Source organism: Monodelphis domestica, chromosome 2 (assembly GCF_027887165.1).
Source record: "Monodelphis domestica isolate mMonDom1 chromosome 2, mMonDom1.pri, whole genome shotgun sequence".
NCBI classification, from domain to species: Eukaryota; Metazoa; Chordata; class Mammalia; order Didelphimorphia; family Didelphidae; genus Monodelphis; species Monodelphis domestica.
This window is the reverse complement of record NC_077228.1, coordinates 172,590,228-172,609,192: the sequence shown is the minus strand read 5'-3', so window position 1 is coordinate 172,609,192 and position 18,965 is coordinate 172,590,228. Positions and strand designations below refer to the sequence as shown.

The window sequence follows — 18,965 nt, the reverse complement described above, 5'->3', positions numbered from 1 at the left end:
CTGAATCTATTATCTATGGTCATCTTGGCTCTCAGTAAACACATTAGTTTTAATAACCTCATTTGTAAATCAGAGACAGTGATAATTTCACCATCTACCTCACAGGTGAAGAAAGTGCTTTGTAAACCCTAATGACTTGTTATTAGTGTGAATTGCTGATCCAGGGATCATGGGGCCCATGGAAGTGATAACTACTTAGGAAGAGAGAGGCTTGTCCCTTACCCAAACCCTAGAGCTGCCCTCCTGTCTCACTGTTCAGCTGCTTTCCTAATGGTGACCCAAGGGGCTAAATTCTCATCTCATGAGAAGAAGAGGTGGGCATTATTTTTTAAAACTTTTAGTAATATTTAATTCTTCCCTACTTACACATAAAAAGAATGAGAAGAGAAGTGGACATTGGGTTGTTTGTTTTTAGCAATATTTTATTTTTTCCCACTTATATGTCAAAATAATTTTGAGGGTTTATTTTCTCATATTTTGAGTTCCACATTCTTTCCCCCTCTTCCTTCCTTTCCCCCTCCCTGAGATGACAAGCAATTTGATCCAAGTTATACCTGTTATACCAAGTTATACAAAACATATTTCCATGCTCATCAAGTTGTAGAAGAAGACATATTAAAAAAAATAAAATGAAGAATGGTCTGCTTCAATCTGCATTCAGACTCCATCAATTTCTTTCTCTCCAAATGGATAGCATTTTTCATCATAAGCCCTTTGGGGTAGTCTTGGATCATTGTGTCTCTGAGAATAACTAAGTCTTTCTCAGTTGATCATAGTACAAGATTGCTGTACAGTGTTCTGGTTCTACTCACTTCAGTCTACATCAGTTCATGTAGATCTTTCCAGGTTTTTCTGAAATCCTTCTCCTTCGCATCTTTTCTCTGCCCCATAATGTTTTATTATATTTCCCCCTACTTACATATAGAAATAATTTTAAACATTTATTTTCTGACAGTTACCCAAATCTCTTCCTCCCTCCCTTCCCTCTCCCCTCTCTACATGACAAGTAAATCTGATAGAGGTTATACCTGCACTATCATGCAATACATATTTCCATACTCATCATGTTATGAAAGAAGACAGGTATCTCACATAACAAGAAAAAACTCATGAAGGAAATAAAGTGAAAAATGGTGTGCTTTGATCTGTATTCAGGCTCTCTCATGGATAGCATTTTTCATCATGGGTCCCTTGGAATTGTCTTGGATCCTTGCATTGCTGATAATAGCTAAGTCATTCAGGGTTGATAATCATACAATATTGCTATTACTGTATACATTGTTCTCCTGGTTCTGCTCATTTCATTTTACCTCATTTCATGTAAGTCTTTTCAGGTTTTTCTGAATTCTTTCTGTTGGTCCTGTTTATTATTTCCTATGGCACAGTAATATTCCATTACAAACATATATCACAACTTGTTTAGCCATTCCCTAATTGATGGGCACTCCTCAGTTTCCAATTTTTTAGGGCATTGTTTTTCAGGTTTTGTTCCCAACCAGAGCTCTAAGGGTTTGCCCCTCTACCCTTTTAAGAAAAGCACTACATGGAAAAATATTTTTAAAATAAATAAATATTAACAAATAAAACCTAAAACAAGAAAAGAAAAGCACTGACCTCTAGGTGACAAAAAGTCTAGACCTGGTGTCAGGGAGAGCCAAATTCAAATCCTACTTGTGATACTTAACTAGCTATAGGACACTAGGCAAGTCATTTAAACTGTCTGCTTCTGTTTTCTCATCTGTAAAATGGGATAATAATTGCACCGATTTCCCAGTGTTGTCAGGAGAATAAAACGAGATAATATTTGTAAAGCACATTCCAGGCACTATATAGTGTGTTTCCCCACAGTCAGCTTAAAGTCACCCTCTCTTGGGAAATACCCTATAAATACTAGTTGTTATTGTTTTTGAGGAAGAACTGACTTCGTCTCGGCTGTACCACTAACTTGCTGTAGGGTTCCGGGCAAGTCATTTGAACTCTCTGAACCTTAGCGGTCTTATCTGATAAACCAGATTTAATAATGACACTCCCCACCCCACCTCTTTTCCCTTTTCCACTGTTGCTGAGAAGAGACCAGTCTGTGAAAGCACGGGGCGCTCCTCGAACCAGAAGCTCTCCCGTCCCCTCCACGCTCAGGTGTGGAGGGTTGGCTGGAGCCCCGCCCTCCCGGCTCCCCTCTTAGCAGGGCTGTCTGTTGCTCAATCGGCTCCCGATTTCACAATCGCACATGGGTCGATAGCCGCTTCAGTGCTGAGTTCCTCAAATGTTTTCCTGTGTTTGCCAGGACCATCCACGACTCTGAGTCATGTGGATGTGGGAAGTTGAGCTAAGGCAGTCGGGGCTAGCTGACAGTGAACGAGAGAGGGAGTGAGAGAGGGAGTCCCGCGTCTGGGCGCTCGTCCGCTCACTCGCTCGCTCTTGCCCGGGCTCGGGCGGCAGAGGCAGGCAAGGAGAGGAGTGTGGAGCCCGGCCGAGCCGGGGGCACAGGGCAGCGCGGAACGAGCGCGTGGAGCAGTCTGGGGAGCCGAGCGGGACGCGGAGACAGGCGCGGTGGCGGCTAGGTAGCGGAGCTGGGCGCTGGGCAGGCTGGGGAGCGCAGAGTCGGCTAGGCAGCGGAGCTCCCCGGGATGGGGACTGGGAATGAACCTGACATGACGAAAGGACACAGGGAGGAGTGAGGCCAGCCAGAGGCTGGGGAGGGCCGTTCCCATTGGAGAATGGTGTACTAGAAGAGAAGTAAGCATGCTGTCTGCCACCTTGGGACTCCTGGCCGTCCTGTTCTTGGCTTTTGGAGATGGGCTGGTCCCAGAAGATTGCCCCAGACTAGGTAAGCTATTATCTCTCTTGGGAAATCTGGGGGTCGTGGGGCACGGATCGAGGGTGTTGCCTTTGGGGCTACGGATAGAAAAAAAACAGATTGACAGAAAAAGGTCCATAGTGGCGCTCCTTGCTTAAGCTGATTCCTAACAAAGTTCATCTAGTTTCCTAGAATACTCGGGACTTTTGACTTCTTATCAGACATTGGCCCCATCAGTTTCCTCATCTGTAAAATGAAAATGAGGGCGTTGGACTAGATGATTTCTAAGGTAACATCCCAACTCTGACGTTTGGTAGTTGTGTAATATATGCCAGGAAGTCCAAGAACCCCTCAGAGCCCCAGTGGAGAGACCTTCCACCTTGAAAGTTTTCTATACTGATCAAAATATTAGATTTGGACCCCCTCCTCCTCTATCCCTCAAAAATTTTCTGTGATATGTCTGATGGACATAAGGCAAGGGAAAGGTCTTGGATGCGTCCCCTGCTCCATCAGTGGCTGTTCTCTTATGGGGACAGGTCTCTGTACCTGCTTCACGTGACTTGGTTTCTCTCTGACAACCAAGACCACTTGGGGCCAGCCCTCAGTACTCTACTTTCAGCACCTGGAGCTTTGTCACCCTCTCCCTCAAACTTTCAGATGTCCCAGGGGCAAAGATGCTTGAAAAGTTTTCTTGTGGGCAGGGCTGTTTCCTCCAACCTGCCCCAACTCCTCTCTCTTCCCAATGGGCTGTCCCTGAGTTGCTCCCCCCAGTCCTCTGAAGCTTTGGGGATGACTCCTTCCTGAGTGTGAGGTTGACTGACATCAGCCATGCTGAGTCACTGACCCACTCTATTCTCCTCTTCTCCCCTCCACCCAGTCCTGGCAAGTCTAGAGCTTGTTTTTCTGGGAACCTACTGCCAAGATCTGGAGATCACCAAGTGACTAGAGCTAGCAAACCCCAGCCCCCACTCCCCCTTCCTGTCTAGGGTCGAGGGGAGATTCTGCAACTGAAGGGCCCCATTTGCTTGATGGTTGGTGATTCTGAATCACCCCCTGGGCAAATATTTCCATGAATATCAAGGCCTTGGCTGGATGCCCAGGCCATATACAGCATGTCTCAGTTTCTCTTCCAGCTTTGGTGGCAGTGCCTCTGGGGGTTTATTTTTAGGTTTGTGTGTGGCTGTGAGGATCTCTAGAAGGCAATAGGTTTGTTTCTTGCAAGGATCAATCAGCTATGGGGTTCCTTTTTCCTCTGGATTGTTAGCCCCAAGGTACCCCATTCTCACTGGGTCAAATACTGTCTAATCAAGTCTCTGGCCTCTAAGCAGGCAGAGTGAGTCAGGTGTGTACCCTTCTCTCTCTTTTCTGGTTTCATTCCCAAAGAGAGGGTGTAAATTGTTGGTCTGCTGTGTTTAAAAGAAGGTAGGGGTGCTAGTCTTGGCAACCTGTTGGGTTCTCTTCTAGATCTTTGAGTGTAGACTGACAAGACAACAAGGTTTTATAATATGGAAGAAAAAAGGAACAAGAAGGAAAATCCTGACACAGCTCAAAGTCATGCATTATCTTCTGGGGGCTTAGAGAGAAAGAGAAATGGAAAAAGAATCGATGATCCCAACTTGGTGTCCTGGGTACCAGCCAGGAGAGTGGGGGTGAGGAAGAAGAAAATAACAAGGGAGGAGACAGGATGAGTCCCCAAGAGCTGTAGTTGGTATAGGTAGAAATTCACAATATACAAACACTATTCCTAATTGTACCTTAGTTAGAGGGAGCCAGTAGGGAAGGTCCTGTGGCAGGTTTGAGGTATTTTAGGCAGGCTTTTCTTTCTCTCTATGCAGCAACTCTGGGCAAATAGAACTTGGAGGAAATATCAACTTGCCTAGCATCATAGGAAAATTCAGAGAATCAAAAAACATCCAGGGTCCAAGCTATATACACATGCGCACACACAGCCTACAAGCCTGAGAGTAAAAATAGAAAAATAAGAGAAACCAGGTAAGGTAAATGGATCAAATGACTTAGATGTTCACTTTCAGAGAATCAAGATGTGTTGGGGGGGGGGAAGAAATTAGAGTTGTCCTATTGGGGAAATGCCAACAGGTGCATGTGATCTGGTAGAATGTAAATATAAGACTGAGAGTCGAAAAGCCGGAGTTCAAGTTTTGCCCCTGTGGCCCTACTATTGATCTTAAATCTGTGAAATCTTATCTCTCTGGATTTCAATTTATTCATCTGTAAAATAAACAGGGATTTCTCAAAAAGAAAGAAAGAATCTTTACCTTCCATCTTAGAATCAATACTATGTATTGGTGCTAAGGCAGAGGAGCAGTAAAGGGCTAGGCAACGAGGGTTAAGTGACTTTCCCAGGGTTATGCAGCTAGGAAGTATTTGAGGTCAGATTTGAACCCATGATCTCTTCTCTCCAGGTCTGGCTCTCTATCCACTGAGCTACCTAGCTGCCCCCAACAGGGATTATTCAACATTTTTTTGATACTGGTGGATAAAAGTGCTAGACTTGGTGTCAAGAAATCTGGGTTAAATACTACTTCTATTCTTTATTAGCTCTGTGACTCTCAATAAGTCAATTATGTCTATGTGTTTCAGTTTCATCATCTATAAAATGAGGATAATAAAACTTTCATCAACTACCTAATAGGATTATTGGGAAGAAAGCATTTTGTTTTCTTATAGCTCCAGGTAAAATGCCAACTCTTCTTATGACTCCAGGCTTCTGTTCCCCTAGTAACTCAAAATATGTAAAACAATTGTTTTGGAAGTTTCTCCAGCTTCTAACATTCCTTTTATTATAATCTCCTTCTGCTCCATCCTTCTCTATGTCATCCCTACCCCACAGGTGTCCAAGCCTAGAGCTAATAGGACCCATAGACAGACTTAGTAACTACTTATATAGCATGATTTCAAGAACCAGTTAGATTTACTTGCCTCCCAAAATACTCAGTTTGGTTTTCTGATACCTGATATCTATAATTAGACATTCAATCCTTTGGCTTAAAACTTTAAACTTCTAGTAAAATGTAAAGACCATATAAAGGTAACTTCCTTCCTTCCTTCCTTCCTTCCTTCCTTCCTTCCTTCCTTCCTTCCTTCCTTCCTTCCTTCCTTCCTTCCTTCCTTCCTTCCTTCCTTCCCTCCCTCTCTCCCTTTCCTTTCTCCCATTCTCCCTCTACCTTCCTTTCTTCCATTTTCTTTGTTTCTTTCTCTTATGATTTCATTAGCAAAAGGAGGTTCTACCAAGGGACTTTCCCTCTTTGTCTTAGCTACCTGAAGCAGAAAGGTAAATAGGTTGTCACGGGTCACATAGCCAATCTGTGACTTAAATCTCTGTTCATCTCAGTTTCCTCATCTGTAAAACAGGGATAATAATAATAATAGTTGTACCTACCTTCAAGAATTGTTGTAAGATCAGACGAGAAATTTGCAAAATGTTTTGCAAACCTTTAAGTTAGATCTAAGTGCTAGCTATTGTTATTATATGGTAGACATGGAGCTGGGACCCAGGTCTTCCTGTCTCTGCATTGTTCTCTAGCTATTGGACCATGTTGCCTCTCTTATTTAGATCTCACAATTATTGACGTCTGGTTGGTCTATATATTCTTGAACTTGAAAGTTTCATTTTTTGTAAGGCAAATAAATATCCAAGGTAGCCACCGATTATGTAGTTATCCAAGCTCTTTGCTGGTTTTTGTAGAAAGGGGTGAGGCAAGGGCCATTTTGACCTTTCTGCAGCATGGTATGATAGAAAGAGCACAAGTTTTAGAGCCAGGAAACCAAGGTTCAACTCTTGGTTCTAAAATAGTAATGACTAGGGAGCAGCTGGGTGACTCAGTGGATTGAGAGCCAGACCTAGAGATGAGAGGTCCTGGGTTCAAATGTGATCTTAGACACTTCCTAGCTGGATGACCCTGGGCAAGTCACTTGACCCCCATTGTCTAGCCCTAACCACTCTTCTGCCTTGGAACTAATATACAGTATTGATTCTAAGATGAAAGGTAAGGGTTTAAAAAAAATAAAATAGTAATAATTAGCATTTATATAGTACCTACAATGTGTGAGACTATGATAAATGCTTTACAGATTTTATCTCATTGGATAATAATAGCTAATATTTATATAGTGTTTATTTACTATGTGTCAGTTACTGTGATAAATATTATCTCATTTGATTCTCACAACAACCCTGAGAGGGCGATACTATTATTATCCCCATTTTACAGTTGAAGAAACTGAGCTTGAATGATTCACCCAAGATTGGATTTGAACTCCAGTCATCCTCACTCCAAGCCCAGAGTTCTATCCACTGCACCATCACCTAGCTGCCTTTCCCCCATTATTTCCACTTTGATGAGTGACCATGGACAAATCATTTAACCCCTGTAGGCCTCTTTTTCTTTTATAAACAAGGGGTCAATAGAGCAGGTAGGTATAAGAACTTACCCATAATAAGTGGGAAGTATTGTGCAGTTGAAAGGCTTCTGCATCAGGAAAGGAAAGACCTAGAATCAAAAGTTGTGTGTTCAAGTCCTAGCTCTGCCACTTACTAGCTTTTATAAAATGAGGAGGTTTGGGAGTGGATCAGGAACAATGCTTCCAGAGCTAAAAGTTCCTAGAAGTCAATTTTGATTCATTTTTCTCAGTAAAACAGCCACTTGGATGACACTTTCCCTCAAGGCTTTGCCCATTTGAACATGTATACATACTGTATCTGTCCTTCCTGCTGTGTTGTCCCCATCTGACCACATCTGGAGCACATTGTTCTATTCTGGGAGCCGCACCATAGAAAGCACACTGATAAACTGGAGAGAAGAGGGTGACCATAATGGAGTTTGTGTCATTTGAGGAAGGGCTGAAAGAACTAAGAATTCTTAACTTGAAGAAGAGGCTTAGAGGAAACATAATAACTGTTTTCACATGTCTAAAAGGCTATCACTTGGAAGAGGGGTTCAACTTGTTCCCTTGGCCCCAGAGAGCAGAACTCTGAGCAATGCATGGAATTTAAAAAAAGACAAGCTTCGGCTTAATTTAAGGAAATTCTTCCAAACTTAGAATGGTCCCAAAGTGGAATGGACTTCCTTGGGAGATAGTGAGTTCCCCTTTACTGGAAAATCAGTTGGGAGGTATGTTGTAGAGGTTATAGTTTTATTTTTTTGAGTTGGGGAAGACTAGATGACTCCCAAAGTCTCTAATTCAGAGATTCTGTGATCCCAGAGTTACCTCCCCGGAAGACAAGGGGAGGGGTGGAGGTTTGAGGTTTAGTCAACAAAACCAGAGCCCCCAGGGCTCAGTCTTTCCCCCAGGGTTTTCCTTTGGTGGTTACCCATTTTTCATTCCACCTATCCCCTTCAATCACAAGTTCACAGGTAGGCATACCAAAGATGTGGTGTTTCAAAGAACCTTAGACACACACACACACACACACACACACACACACACACACAGATGCATATGTGTGTGTGTGTGCCCTGAAGGCAATAAAAAGGGTCCTGACCTCATGAGCTTGTAATCTAATTAAAGAGAGGAGAGTGGCATATATCTGGACTATTTCAAATGATTGCTAGAAAGCACACTATGTGTTTTCTCATTTGATCATCAAAAATTCCTATGAAATTATTATTGTAGGAATTATCCTCATTTTACATATGGGACCTGTTGATTAAAGTCCTCCTCTGATGTCTTCTTGGGGTTTGCAAGTGACTCCTAGTTTTTGCAAGCCACAACAGTGGTAGGACGTTGGGCAGATCTACCATGTTGGAAAAACTTCAGATTCAGGCCAGGGATATCTGTCATCCTTGGATCAACCTAGGAAAATGCAGAGCAGCTCATCCCCGAGGGGCTGGCTGCCAAGTGACAAATTTTTGTGATTCAATGAACCGGAGTTCTTCTGATTCCAAATGTAATGCTTTCCCCCCAACATCCTGATGCCTTAAAAACTCAGTCCAGGGGTAGCTAGGTAGTACAGTAAATAGAGTGCCAGATCTGGAGTCTGGAAGACCTAGGTTCAAATCTGACCTCAGACACTTCCTAGCGTTGTGATCCTGAGCAAGTCATTTAACCCCAGTGACCTAGCCCTTGCCACACTTCTATCTTAGAATTGATATTAAGACACAAAGTAAGGATTTTAAAAAGATGTTTTAGTCCACAGGCCTTTCTCCTAGATGCCGACTATTGAAGGAGGTAGTGTGGTTCAATGGAAAGAGCAGTGTAAGAGCCATGATATGGGGGAAAGAATACTGATTTTGAAGGTTGAGAACCAAACTCATCACAGGTCTTGGGGACAAGATATTTTATATCTCTGGCCCCCGGCTTCTTCATCCTACTGCTGAGAGATTTGTGGAGTCTTTGAAGTCCCTTCTACCTCAAAATCTACATCCTTTCACTATAAGACTAAGAAAATGTGAATTTGAGTCCCTCTTTTGCTAACTATCAGCTGCATGATCTTGGCAACTCACTACTTGGACTGAGTTTTTTCATTTATGAATTAGGGATAATTATTTACCTGTAAAACCAAGGATATTGGGAGGAAAATATATTGCAGTTCCTAAATTGCCCCTGGGAGCTATTATAGACTCTTAGATTTAGAGATGAAGGGCATCTTAGAGGTCATCTCATCTATCTTCCTTTTACAGCTGAGGAAACTGAGGCTTGGGGAAATGACTGATTTTCCCAAGGTCACATGGCTAGTAACTGGTAGAGCTAGGATTTGAACACACATCCTTTCATTCTGGATCTTTCCTTTCCTGATGCAGAGGTCTTTATATTGCACAATACTCCCCACGAATTATGGGTGAGTTCTTATAGCCTTCCTGCTCTATTGTCCCCTTCAGGACCATGGGGAGCTACTAGCTATAACATTCCTTTTTGGGTGTCTGAGGTTCTTTGTCCCAGGTTCACTCCTTATCCCTTCTTGTCCAAATGGTGCTGAATTCACAACCATTTATTTACCTCATCAGCTGAGTCCATTTGCCCCTTCTCTCTCCATTAATCTATCTTGCCTCTTCTGTTCAGTTTCCATAGTTACAGCCTTCCCTTTTCTCCATAAATGCCCTTTATCTTGTTACAACTCTCCCTTTAGCTTTCCCTATTTCCTTCATTGTTTACCTCCTCCTTTTAAAATAGGGGTTATACAGCAATACTGTGGAATGATCACTTATAGATGTAGCTACTCTCAGCAGTACAATGATTCAGGACAATTCTGAGGGACTTGAAACAAAGAGTGCTCTCCACCCCGGAGAAAGAACTGATGAAGTCAGAATGTAGATCAAAGCATTGATTCTTCCCTTGAGTTTATTTGGATTTTTGTTTGGGGATTCTGGCTTTGTATGATTATCTACTATTCTCTTACACAAAAGAACAATACAGAAATGTCTTTTGCATATCAGTACATGTATAACCCAGATCAAATTGCTTGCCAGCTCCTGGAAGGCAGAGGGAAGGGAAGGAAGGAGATAGTTTGAATTATAGAATTTCGGGAAACTTCTGTGGAAATTTGTTATTTCATCTAATTGGTAAAGTGAAAATATCTTTATAATAAAATAGGGATTATACAGGGTAAATTGTAAATATAGTGTTTCAGCTTCAACAATATAGTTTTAAGATTTAATAGCTATCTACTACACCACTTGGCTCCCCATAATACAATGTATGATAACACAATATACTAAAATATGATATCTGATATGATGATATAACATGCCATCTAATACAATATAATTTAATATAATATATTATACAATATACTTTAACACAAGATAGTGTGACATAATATTGGAATAAATGAATATACGTTATCAACTTATGCTTAAAGCAACCTCTGATCCAGGCCTAGAGATAGGAGGTCCTGGATTTAAATTTGGCCTCAGACACTTCCTAGCTGTGTGACCCTGAGCAAGTCACATACTCTGCTTATCTTAGTTTCCTCATCTGTAAAATGAGCTGGAAAAAGAAACAGTGAATCACACCAGTATCTTTGCCAAGAAAACCCCAAATGGGACAAAGCACCAGATAGCACTGAAAATTATTTAACAACAAATATAATAAAGATGACAATGCAAGCTAACCTAAGCTACACATAAAAAAAGAAAAGAAAACCTTTGCCTTGGCTCACCAACATCGTTCCCTACTATCCTACTCTCCCTGCTTTCCCCTATTTCTTTATAACATTTACCAAGTAACTTAAATATATTTTCTCATTTGATTCTTAAAATTACACTGCAAGGGAGATGCTATTATTATTCCCCTTTTCCATGTGAGAAACTGAGGCCACACAGATTTTGAGTTTCTGACACAGGATTCAAACCCGGGACATTCTGATTTTTTTTTTTTTTGACATCTCGATTTTAAGAGCAGCCCTCTATTTACTATAATATATGGTCCTTTCTAGGAGAAGGGATGTTATTGTGGAAGGAGCACAAAACCAAGTATTGGGAAATTGAAGTCGCTAGTCCAGGCCCTCCACAAGTTTACAGAAGTCAGAATTCTTTGGGCTTCAGTTTTCACAACCATAAAATGGGGGCAGTGATGGTGAACTCTAGGGATACTTACAGCTCTATTAGCGTGTTCTTGTGGCTATTTTGGAAAACCCATAAGTCTAAATTTATACTCTCTTTTGTGGAGACACGATTTCAACTGGGAATGGGGAAGTAGAGTAGGTATGAAGAATTCAGCTTAAGAGGGAAGTCTAAAGACAAACTTCTTTATAATTTTGTTGAAGTCTTTTCCTGCCCTTTCCACTTACATTAAAAACAACAACAACAAAACTTACCTTCCATATTAGAATCAAGACTGTGTATTGGTTTCAAAGCAGAAGAGTAATAAGGGTTAGGCAATGGGGGTCAAGTGACTTGATCAGGGTCACATGGCTAGGAAGTATCTGAGGTCACACTTGAACCCAGGACCTTCCTGCCTTAGGTCTGGTTCTCAAGCTACGGTGCCACTAAGCTGTTCCACTACTTCCATTCTTAACATTCTACTCTGTTGACCTTTGTTGTGGATATTGGTTGGTTGTATCCCACTCTTTGTGACTCCATGGACCATACATAGTGCACTAGGTCCTTCCATTCACTACTATTTCTCAAAATCTGTCCAAGTTCATGTTCATTGTTTCCTTGACACAGTCCGTCTGTCTCATCCTCAGCCATCCCCCTTTTCCTTTTGCCTTCGATTTTCCCAACACCTAAATTTAGAGAAGCCCAGGACTGGAGCCTGCCTAATAATAGTTTTCCAGGATGGACATAGTGCATGGATGGGGGGAGAAGTGGGGAATAGGGAACAGAGTTCTAGCTCTTCTGGAGGCTTAATTCTGTTTCCCCACTCCTCCAACATTAATCTTGGTGTGACAAGATGTGAACTCTAGTTTTAGTTCTATACTATGCGACTGTGGACAACTCACTTTATTTCTTTGAGACTTAATTTTCTCATCTGTGAAATGGGTATAATACTTATATTTACTCCCTCACAGAGTTGTTGTGAGGAAAACATTCTAAGTTGTAAAATGCAATGCAGGAGTGCCCACCCCCCTCTCCCTCACCTCCCCAAACCCCAAGTAGTGAGTCAGTAGAAGGAGGTCAATTAGGGTTAGGTAGGATTAGTGCTTGGGGAAATGGAGTTTATCAGAATAATCAGTCAGAAGTTTCCCCCTTATCTAACATCTTATTTTGGTGATATGGTAAAGAGAGGCTTGGACGGAGTCAGAAGATTGGGCTTCTCATTCCAGGTTGGCCACTAACTAGGTGGTGCAGCAAATAGAACTCAGGAAGACTACTCTTTATGAGTTCAACTTTGGCCTCAGACACTTCCTAGCTATGTGACCCTGGGCAAGTCACTTAACCCCAATTGCTGAACCCTCACTGATCTTCTGTTTTGGAACTGATACTTAGTATGGATTCTAAGACAGAAAAAAGTTTTTAATTTAAAATTCTTTTAAAAAATGAAACAGTAATCTTAAATAGACCCTATGATAATGTAAAAATGGGCCATGTCATATGAATAAAATGAAATATTATTGTATAGTAAGAAATAACAAATAAGAGGAATTCAGAGAAATGTGGGAAGATTTGTATGAACTGATGAAGAAGGAAATAAATATATATTAAAAAGAACAATATACACAATGAACTACAACAAATGCAAATCAAGAAGATCTCTGAAAGAAAACCTGAGTTCTGAGCCAAACACTAATAGTCCTAGAGCACAGATGGTGAAATATTATTCTTTTCTCAGAGCAGAGATGGGGGAAGGGACAAAAAAGTCACAACATTGTATATGCTGTCAGATATGGCGTTTTGTTTAATTATTTTCTTTGTTACAAGAAAATTTTGGAGGGGCTCTGTGATAATTTTCTCCAAGTATTCAAAAGGAAAAGATAATAAGTTTGTCCTATTCTCCTGTTGGGTAGAACTAGACATAATGGGACAGCTAGGGGGCACAGTGGATAGAGGGCTGGATCTGGAGTCAGAAAAATTCATCTTCATGAGTTCAAATCTGTGCTCAGACAGTTCCTAGCTGTGTGACCCCAGGAAAGTCACTGAACCTTTTTTACCTCAGTTTTCTCATCTATAAAATTAATTAGAGAAGGAAATCACTCCAGTATTTTTGCCAAGAGGACCCCAAATGGAATTACAAAGAATCAAACAATATTGAAAAATGACCGAACAATAAAACATAATGAGTAGAATTTGCGAAGAGGAAAATTTAGGTTTCATGTAAGGAAAAGTTTTCTAAGATTTGGAGCTATCCTGAAGTAGAATGGGCTCCCTTAGGATGTAGTGGTACCCCTGGTACCAGAAGTCTTCAAAGAATGGATGGAACCCAAAAAGGATACAGTTCCTGCTCTCAAAGAGTTTATATTCTATTGGAGGAAAACAACACAAACATTGATAAATAAATACAAATATATACAAAATAAATAACAATGTAATGTGAGAAGGAGGAAAGGATACTAACAACTAGAGTGAGATAATTAAGGTAGGAGGTACTATATGAATTGAGCATTGAAGGAAAGAAGAATTTTAAGAAGTGGAGGTGAGGGAGGCAGCTAGGTAGCTCAGTGGATTGAGAGCCAGGCCTAGAAATGGGAGGGTTCAAATCTGACCTCAGACACTTCCCAGCTGGGTGACCTTGGGTAAGTCACTTCACCCCCACTGCCTAGCCCTTAGGGCTCTTCTACCTTAGAACCAATATACAGTATTGATTCTAAGATGGAAGGTAAGGGTTTTTTTTTTTTAATTTTTAAGAGTTAAAAAAATAACAAAAAAGAAGTGGAGGTGAGGAGAGAGTACATTCTAGTCCTAGGGGACAGTCTGTGGAAAATCACAGAGATGGGCAACAGAATATTATGAATGGGGAACAGCAAAAAGTCCAGTTTAGCTGGAATATAATCTTGGGAAGGTAGGTAGAAGCCAGGTTGTAAAGGTTTTAAATGCTAAACAGACAAATGTGTACTTTATCCTGGCTACCACAGGGAATCAATGAAGCTTCTTGAGTGGGGGAGCCATGATCTCTGGCCGGGCTTTAGGAATACTGATTTAGTAAGGAGGATGGATTAGAGAAGGGAGAGGCTTGATGCAGGTCTCTTCCAACTCTAGAGCTTCAGTGTGCCAACATGACTTGCTTTTTATCTCATTGTAAAGTGTGTTGAGCCAAATTTCAAACCGAGGTCTCCTGAGTACACTGTCTTCTCATGACATTTCTCTGCCTCTTCCCCAAGGGCTCCTCCCTTGGCTTCCTTTCAAAGACTGTCATTCTCAAGCGGCTGGCTACCTTACATGGGGCTCCGGGAAGGACTAGAAGCTGGCCCTCCCCTCCCTCATCCCCCTCATTTAGAAAACTCTGCTTGTTCCTGTATCCAATCCCAATGTGCCTGATATTTAATCGCTAACATTTTCAGGGGAGAATTTTGGGAATTTCTAAAATCGGAGGAACCAGAAACAAATTAGGGATGCCTGACTCTCAGGATGTCTCCCAGTCACCACCTGTAGATTAACTTTGGTGGAGCTCACAGGAGCCACGATCTCTGTCTTCATGCAATCTATAATTTATTGGACAGATAGAACAAGAACCATGGAGCCAAGATAAATATTTATATGTACAAACTAGAGGATGTCCCAGGACGACAGACTCATTATTAGGGGAGACGCAGCCAGTGTGCCTTGGAGCAGGAGTTTGATTATTGGACTGGTGTTTAGGGAAGGGTTAGGCAAGTGGAAACTTGACTCCTGGAAGGTGTTAGGGGCATGGTTTCCAAACTGGGCTTTTGGTTTTCATCCATGAAAGAATCCTTTGCTTTCTGCTTATTCATTCATAGGATTTAAAGGTAGAAGGGACCTTAAAGATAATCTAGTTCAATTCCCCTCATTTTACTGAAAGGGGGGCAATGATTTGCCTAAGGTCATATGGTAAACAGATGGTAGTACTGTGATTCAGATAACAGTCTCTTAAATCCAAATGTAATGCCTTTTTTTTTCATTACAACATACTTTCTGACTATACCACACCCTTATTTGACAAATACTTGTTAAGAATCTACTGTGACAGGGGCAGCTAGGTGGCTCACTGGATAGAGCCAGGCCTACAGATGAGAGGTCCTGGGTTCAAATCTGATCTCAGATACTTTCTAGCTGTGTGACCTTGGGCAAGTCACTTATGCCTAGCACTTATGGCCTCTTCTGCCCAGAAACTAATACACAGCATTGATTCTGAACCATAAAGTAAAGACTAAAAGGAAAAAAAAAGAATCTACTTTGAGCAAGAGATCATTGAATAAACCTATTAGGAAACTTATGTCTGTTCATGACCCCATAGAGCATAGTATGTCAATGCCGGCCCAAGAGTTTTCTTGGCAATGATACTGGAGTGGTTTGCCATTTACTCTAGCTCATTTTATAGATGAGGAAGGAAACTGAGGCAAATGGGGTTAAGTGACTTGTCCATGGTCACATAGCTAGTGTCTGTGGTTGGATTTGAATTCAGGTCTTCCTGACTCCAAGCCTAGCACTCTATCTACTGAGCCACCTGGCTGCCACAAAGGTTAGGAACCTTAGATGTCATTTAATCCAACCCTCTCATTTAAAATGGGTCCCCTAGAAATTAACTGGCTTGGAGAAGGTCACCTGGCTATTTAGCAATGGAGTGAACTCAAATGCTTATTTCTTGACCTAAATAGTGTTGTTTCCACCATTCTGGGCATCCTGAAGAAGTGAAAGGGAAGCAGAAAAACTGACATACTGCCTCTGGGAGGGAATAAGTAGAATCAATTCATGGGTAAATCAAGAAACTTTTCTTAGGAGCCCTTTCTATGTGCCCGATGCTGTCTTAGGTGTTGGGGATACAAAGAAAAAAATGAATTTTTTTTGTTCCTTTTCCGAAGGAGAGAATCTGCAGAAATAGAACAAAGTATAAAATGGAACAAGAGATATGCAAAGTAATACAAGATGATGTTAGCTATGTAGGAGGCACTGAGGAGAAAGGAGAAGCTTCCTATAGGAGGTGGCACATAAACTGTGCTTTGAAGGAAGCTAGGCATTGTAAGATGGGGAGGTGAGGAGGGGGTGCATTCTCAGCATGGGGACAGTCTAGACAAAGGTATGAAGATAGGAGATGGAATGCAGTAGGTGAGGACGAGCAAGAAAGCAGGTTTAGCTATACTAGAGAGAGTGTGAAGAGTAAATATATATAGTAAGATTGGAAATATAAGTTGGAGTCAGGGGAGTGAAGACTTTTAAATGCCAAATTTAAATAATAATTAAAATGTTATATATAAAATATTTATGTAAATAAACAAATTTTAATTAATAAATTAAACAAAAAATATTTCTATAAATATGTTTGTATATAAATATTTATATAAATAAATATAAACATACTTATACATAAATATATAAATAAATAGAAACTATAAATTTATATATAAATAAATATAAAATACATTATATATAAATATCTATATAAACAAATGTTATATATAAATATTTAAATAAACATAAATTATATTTATATAGGAATATATAAGAATTTAATTAAAAATTTTAAATTAGGGGGCAGTTGGGTGGCTCAGTGGACTGAGAGTCAGGCCCAGAGATGGGAGGTCCTAGGTTCAAATCTGACTTCAGACACTTCCTAGCTGTGTGACCCAGGGCAAGTCACTTAACCCCCATTGCCTAGCCCTTACCACTCTTCTGCCTTGGAACCAATACATAGTATAGATTCTAAGATGAAAAGTAAGGGTTTAAACATTTTTAAATTTTAAATAAATAAAATATTATATATAAAAATATTCACATAAATATAAGATATACATTTATATGTTATATATAAATAAATGTCTATATGAATATAAAATATATCTACATATAAATAAATATAAAATATGTATTTATATATGAATAATTATAGAAATAAATATAGAAACATCATATACATAAATATAAAATAAATATTTCTATAAATAAATATAAAATAAAATAAAAATATTTAAAAAGAGATAACAGGGAATAAGTAGAGCTTATTTGGAATATCTAGGTGGTACAGTGGCTACAGCACTGGGATTGGAATCAGAAAGACTTACCTTCATGAGTTCAAAGTTGACCTCTGATACTAGCTGTGTGATTTTGGGCAAGTCACTTAACCCTGTTGTCCTCAGTTTCCTCATCTGTCCAATAAGCTGGAGAACAAAATGGTTAACCACTTCAGTACCTCTGTCAAGAAAACTCTAAATGGGATTGCAGAGTCAAACACAACTGAAATGACATAATAACAACAAAGTGCTTATTGACAAAGGGAATGACTAGTGAGTTTTGGACTTTAGGAAACAGAAGGAGAAAAGCTAAGAGACTTGCTTTCCTTATTACCCCCCCCCCCCCCGCCCACACACACACACCACCAAGATCTCTGTGGCAGCACTACTATGGGCATGGGAAGACCGTACCTCTTCCCTCACACCTCAGGACTCCGTGGGTGCTTTTTTGCAAGATTTATAGGCATGTTTAGAGGGCAATGATAAAAAGGAGGAGAAATTTGTAGAAAAGATAAGGATTTGTATACAGTCCTAAGGAGAAAGAGGACAGTAAAGAGCTGGGAGAGGTGGGGTAAAAAGGAAGGAGGAGAGGAGGCATAGTGGAGGGCTCTGCCCCTTCAGGGATGGATAGAATCACCCTAAATGTGTCCATTTGTTAACTGGGCCTGTGAGATGAAATTCAAACTGTTCCTTTCCCAACCTCAAAGAGAGCTAATCAGAGAAGTACTGGGTTTGGAACCTGAGGCCTGGTTTCAACTTCAGTGACCCTGGGCTAATCCTGGAACCAGTGTGGTCTTAGTTTCTTTGTCCAAAAAATGAAGATATTAGATTGGATTATATTAAAGATCCCTTCCAGTTCTTAGATGCTGTGAGTCTTTGATTCTGCTCAGATTGTTGGGTTTTATTGTTGTTCAGTGGAGTCCAACTCTTTGTGACCCCATTCAGGGTTTTCTTGGCAAAGCTACTGGAGTGGTTTGCCATTTCCTTCTCCAGCTCATTTTACAGACAAGGAAATTGAGACAAATAGGGTCAAGTGGCATGCCCAGGGTCACCCAGATAGTGTCTGAGGCTGGATTTGAACTCAGAAAGATGAGACTTCCTGACTCCAGACTACACTACCTAGCTGCCTCGTATTGCTGAGTAAAGAAGTCTACATTTAATTTTACAAACTTACTGATTATTGATTAGGAATCTGTAGTAGGTTCCATTGTGTGGCAGGCTCAGGGGATGCAAAGTTTACCTACGATATAATCCGTGCCCTAGCAGAGGTTAGTTACTTGAAAGAGCAGCTAGCTTCTTTAGCTTTAAAGTACATAAAGTTCTCTCATATATGCAAGGTGTCTGCCAAACTTTAGTGCAGATTTAAGATGTTCTAGCTTAAAACAGCACTAAGATTTTGGGGACACCCTGTGTTATGGCATTTTATCAACCCCAGCAATATAAATGATATTCTCAGATGAAGAAACTGAAGTCACTGAAGATAGAGATTAAGTGATTTGTCAAGGGTCAGACAGCTGGTGTCAGAGATATGATTTGAACTCAGGTCTTCCTGAGTCTGAGGCCTGGGTTCTATCCACTAGGCTACCTAGCACATGAAGAAATGGTTATGCTATTAATAAATATATGATAAATGTGGAAAAGAGG

The 18,965-nt window shown here is 40.6% G+C and overlaps 1 protein-coding gene across 1 annotated transcript in view; it reads left to right on the top strand.

The window, feature by feature from the left end:
• Positions 1 to 2,045: 2,045 nt before the first annotated feature.
• The window catches only part of IL6R (interleukin 6 receptor), a 65,602-nt gene continuing 48,682 nt past the window's right edge, over positions 2,046 to 18,965 (top strand). Inside the window, exon 1 of the mRNA XM_007481993.3 lies at positions 2,046 to 2,827. Within this exon, the coding sequence (XP_007482055.1) occupies positions 2,743 to 2,827 (85 nt within the window). The 5' untranslated portion in view covers positions 2,046 to 2,742. The remainder of the gene's footprint in view (positions 2,828 to 18,965) is intronic.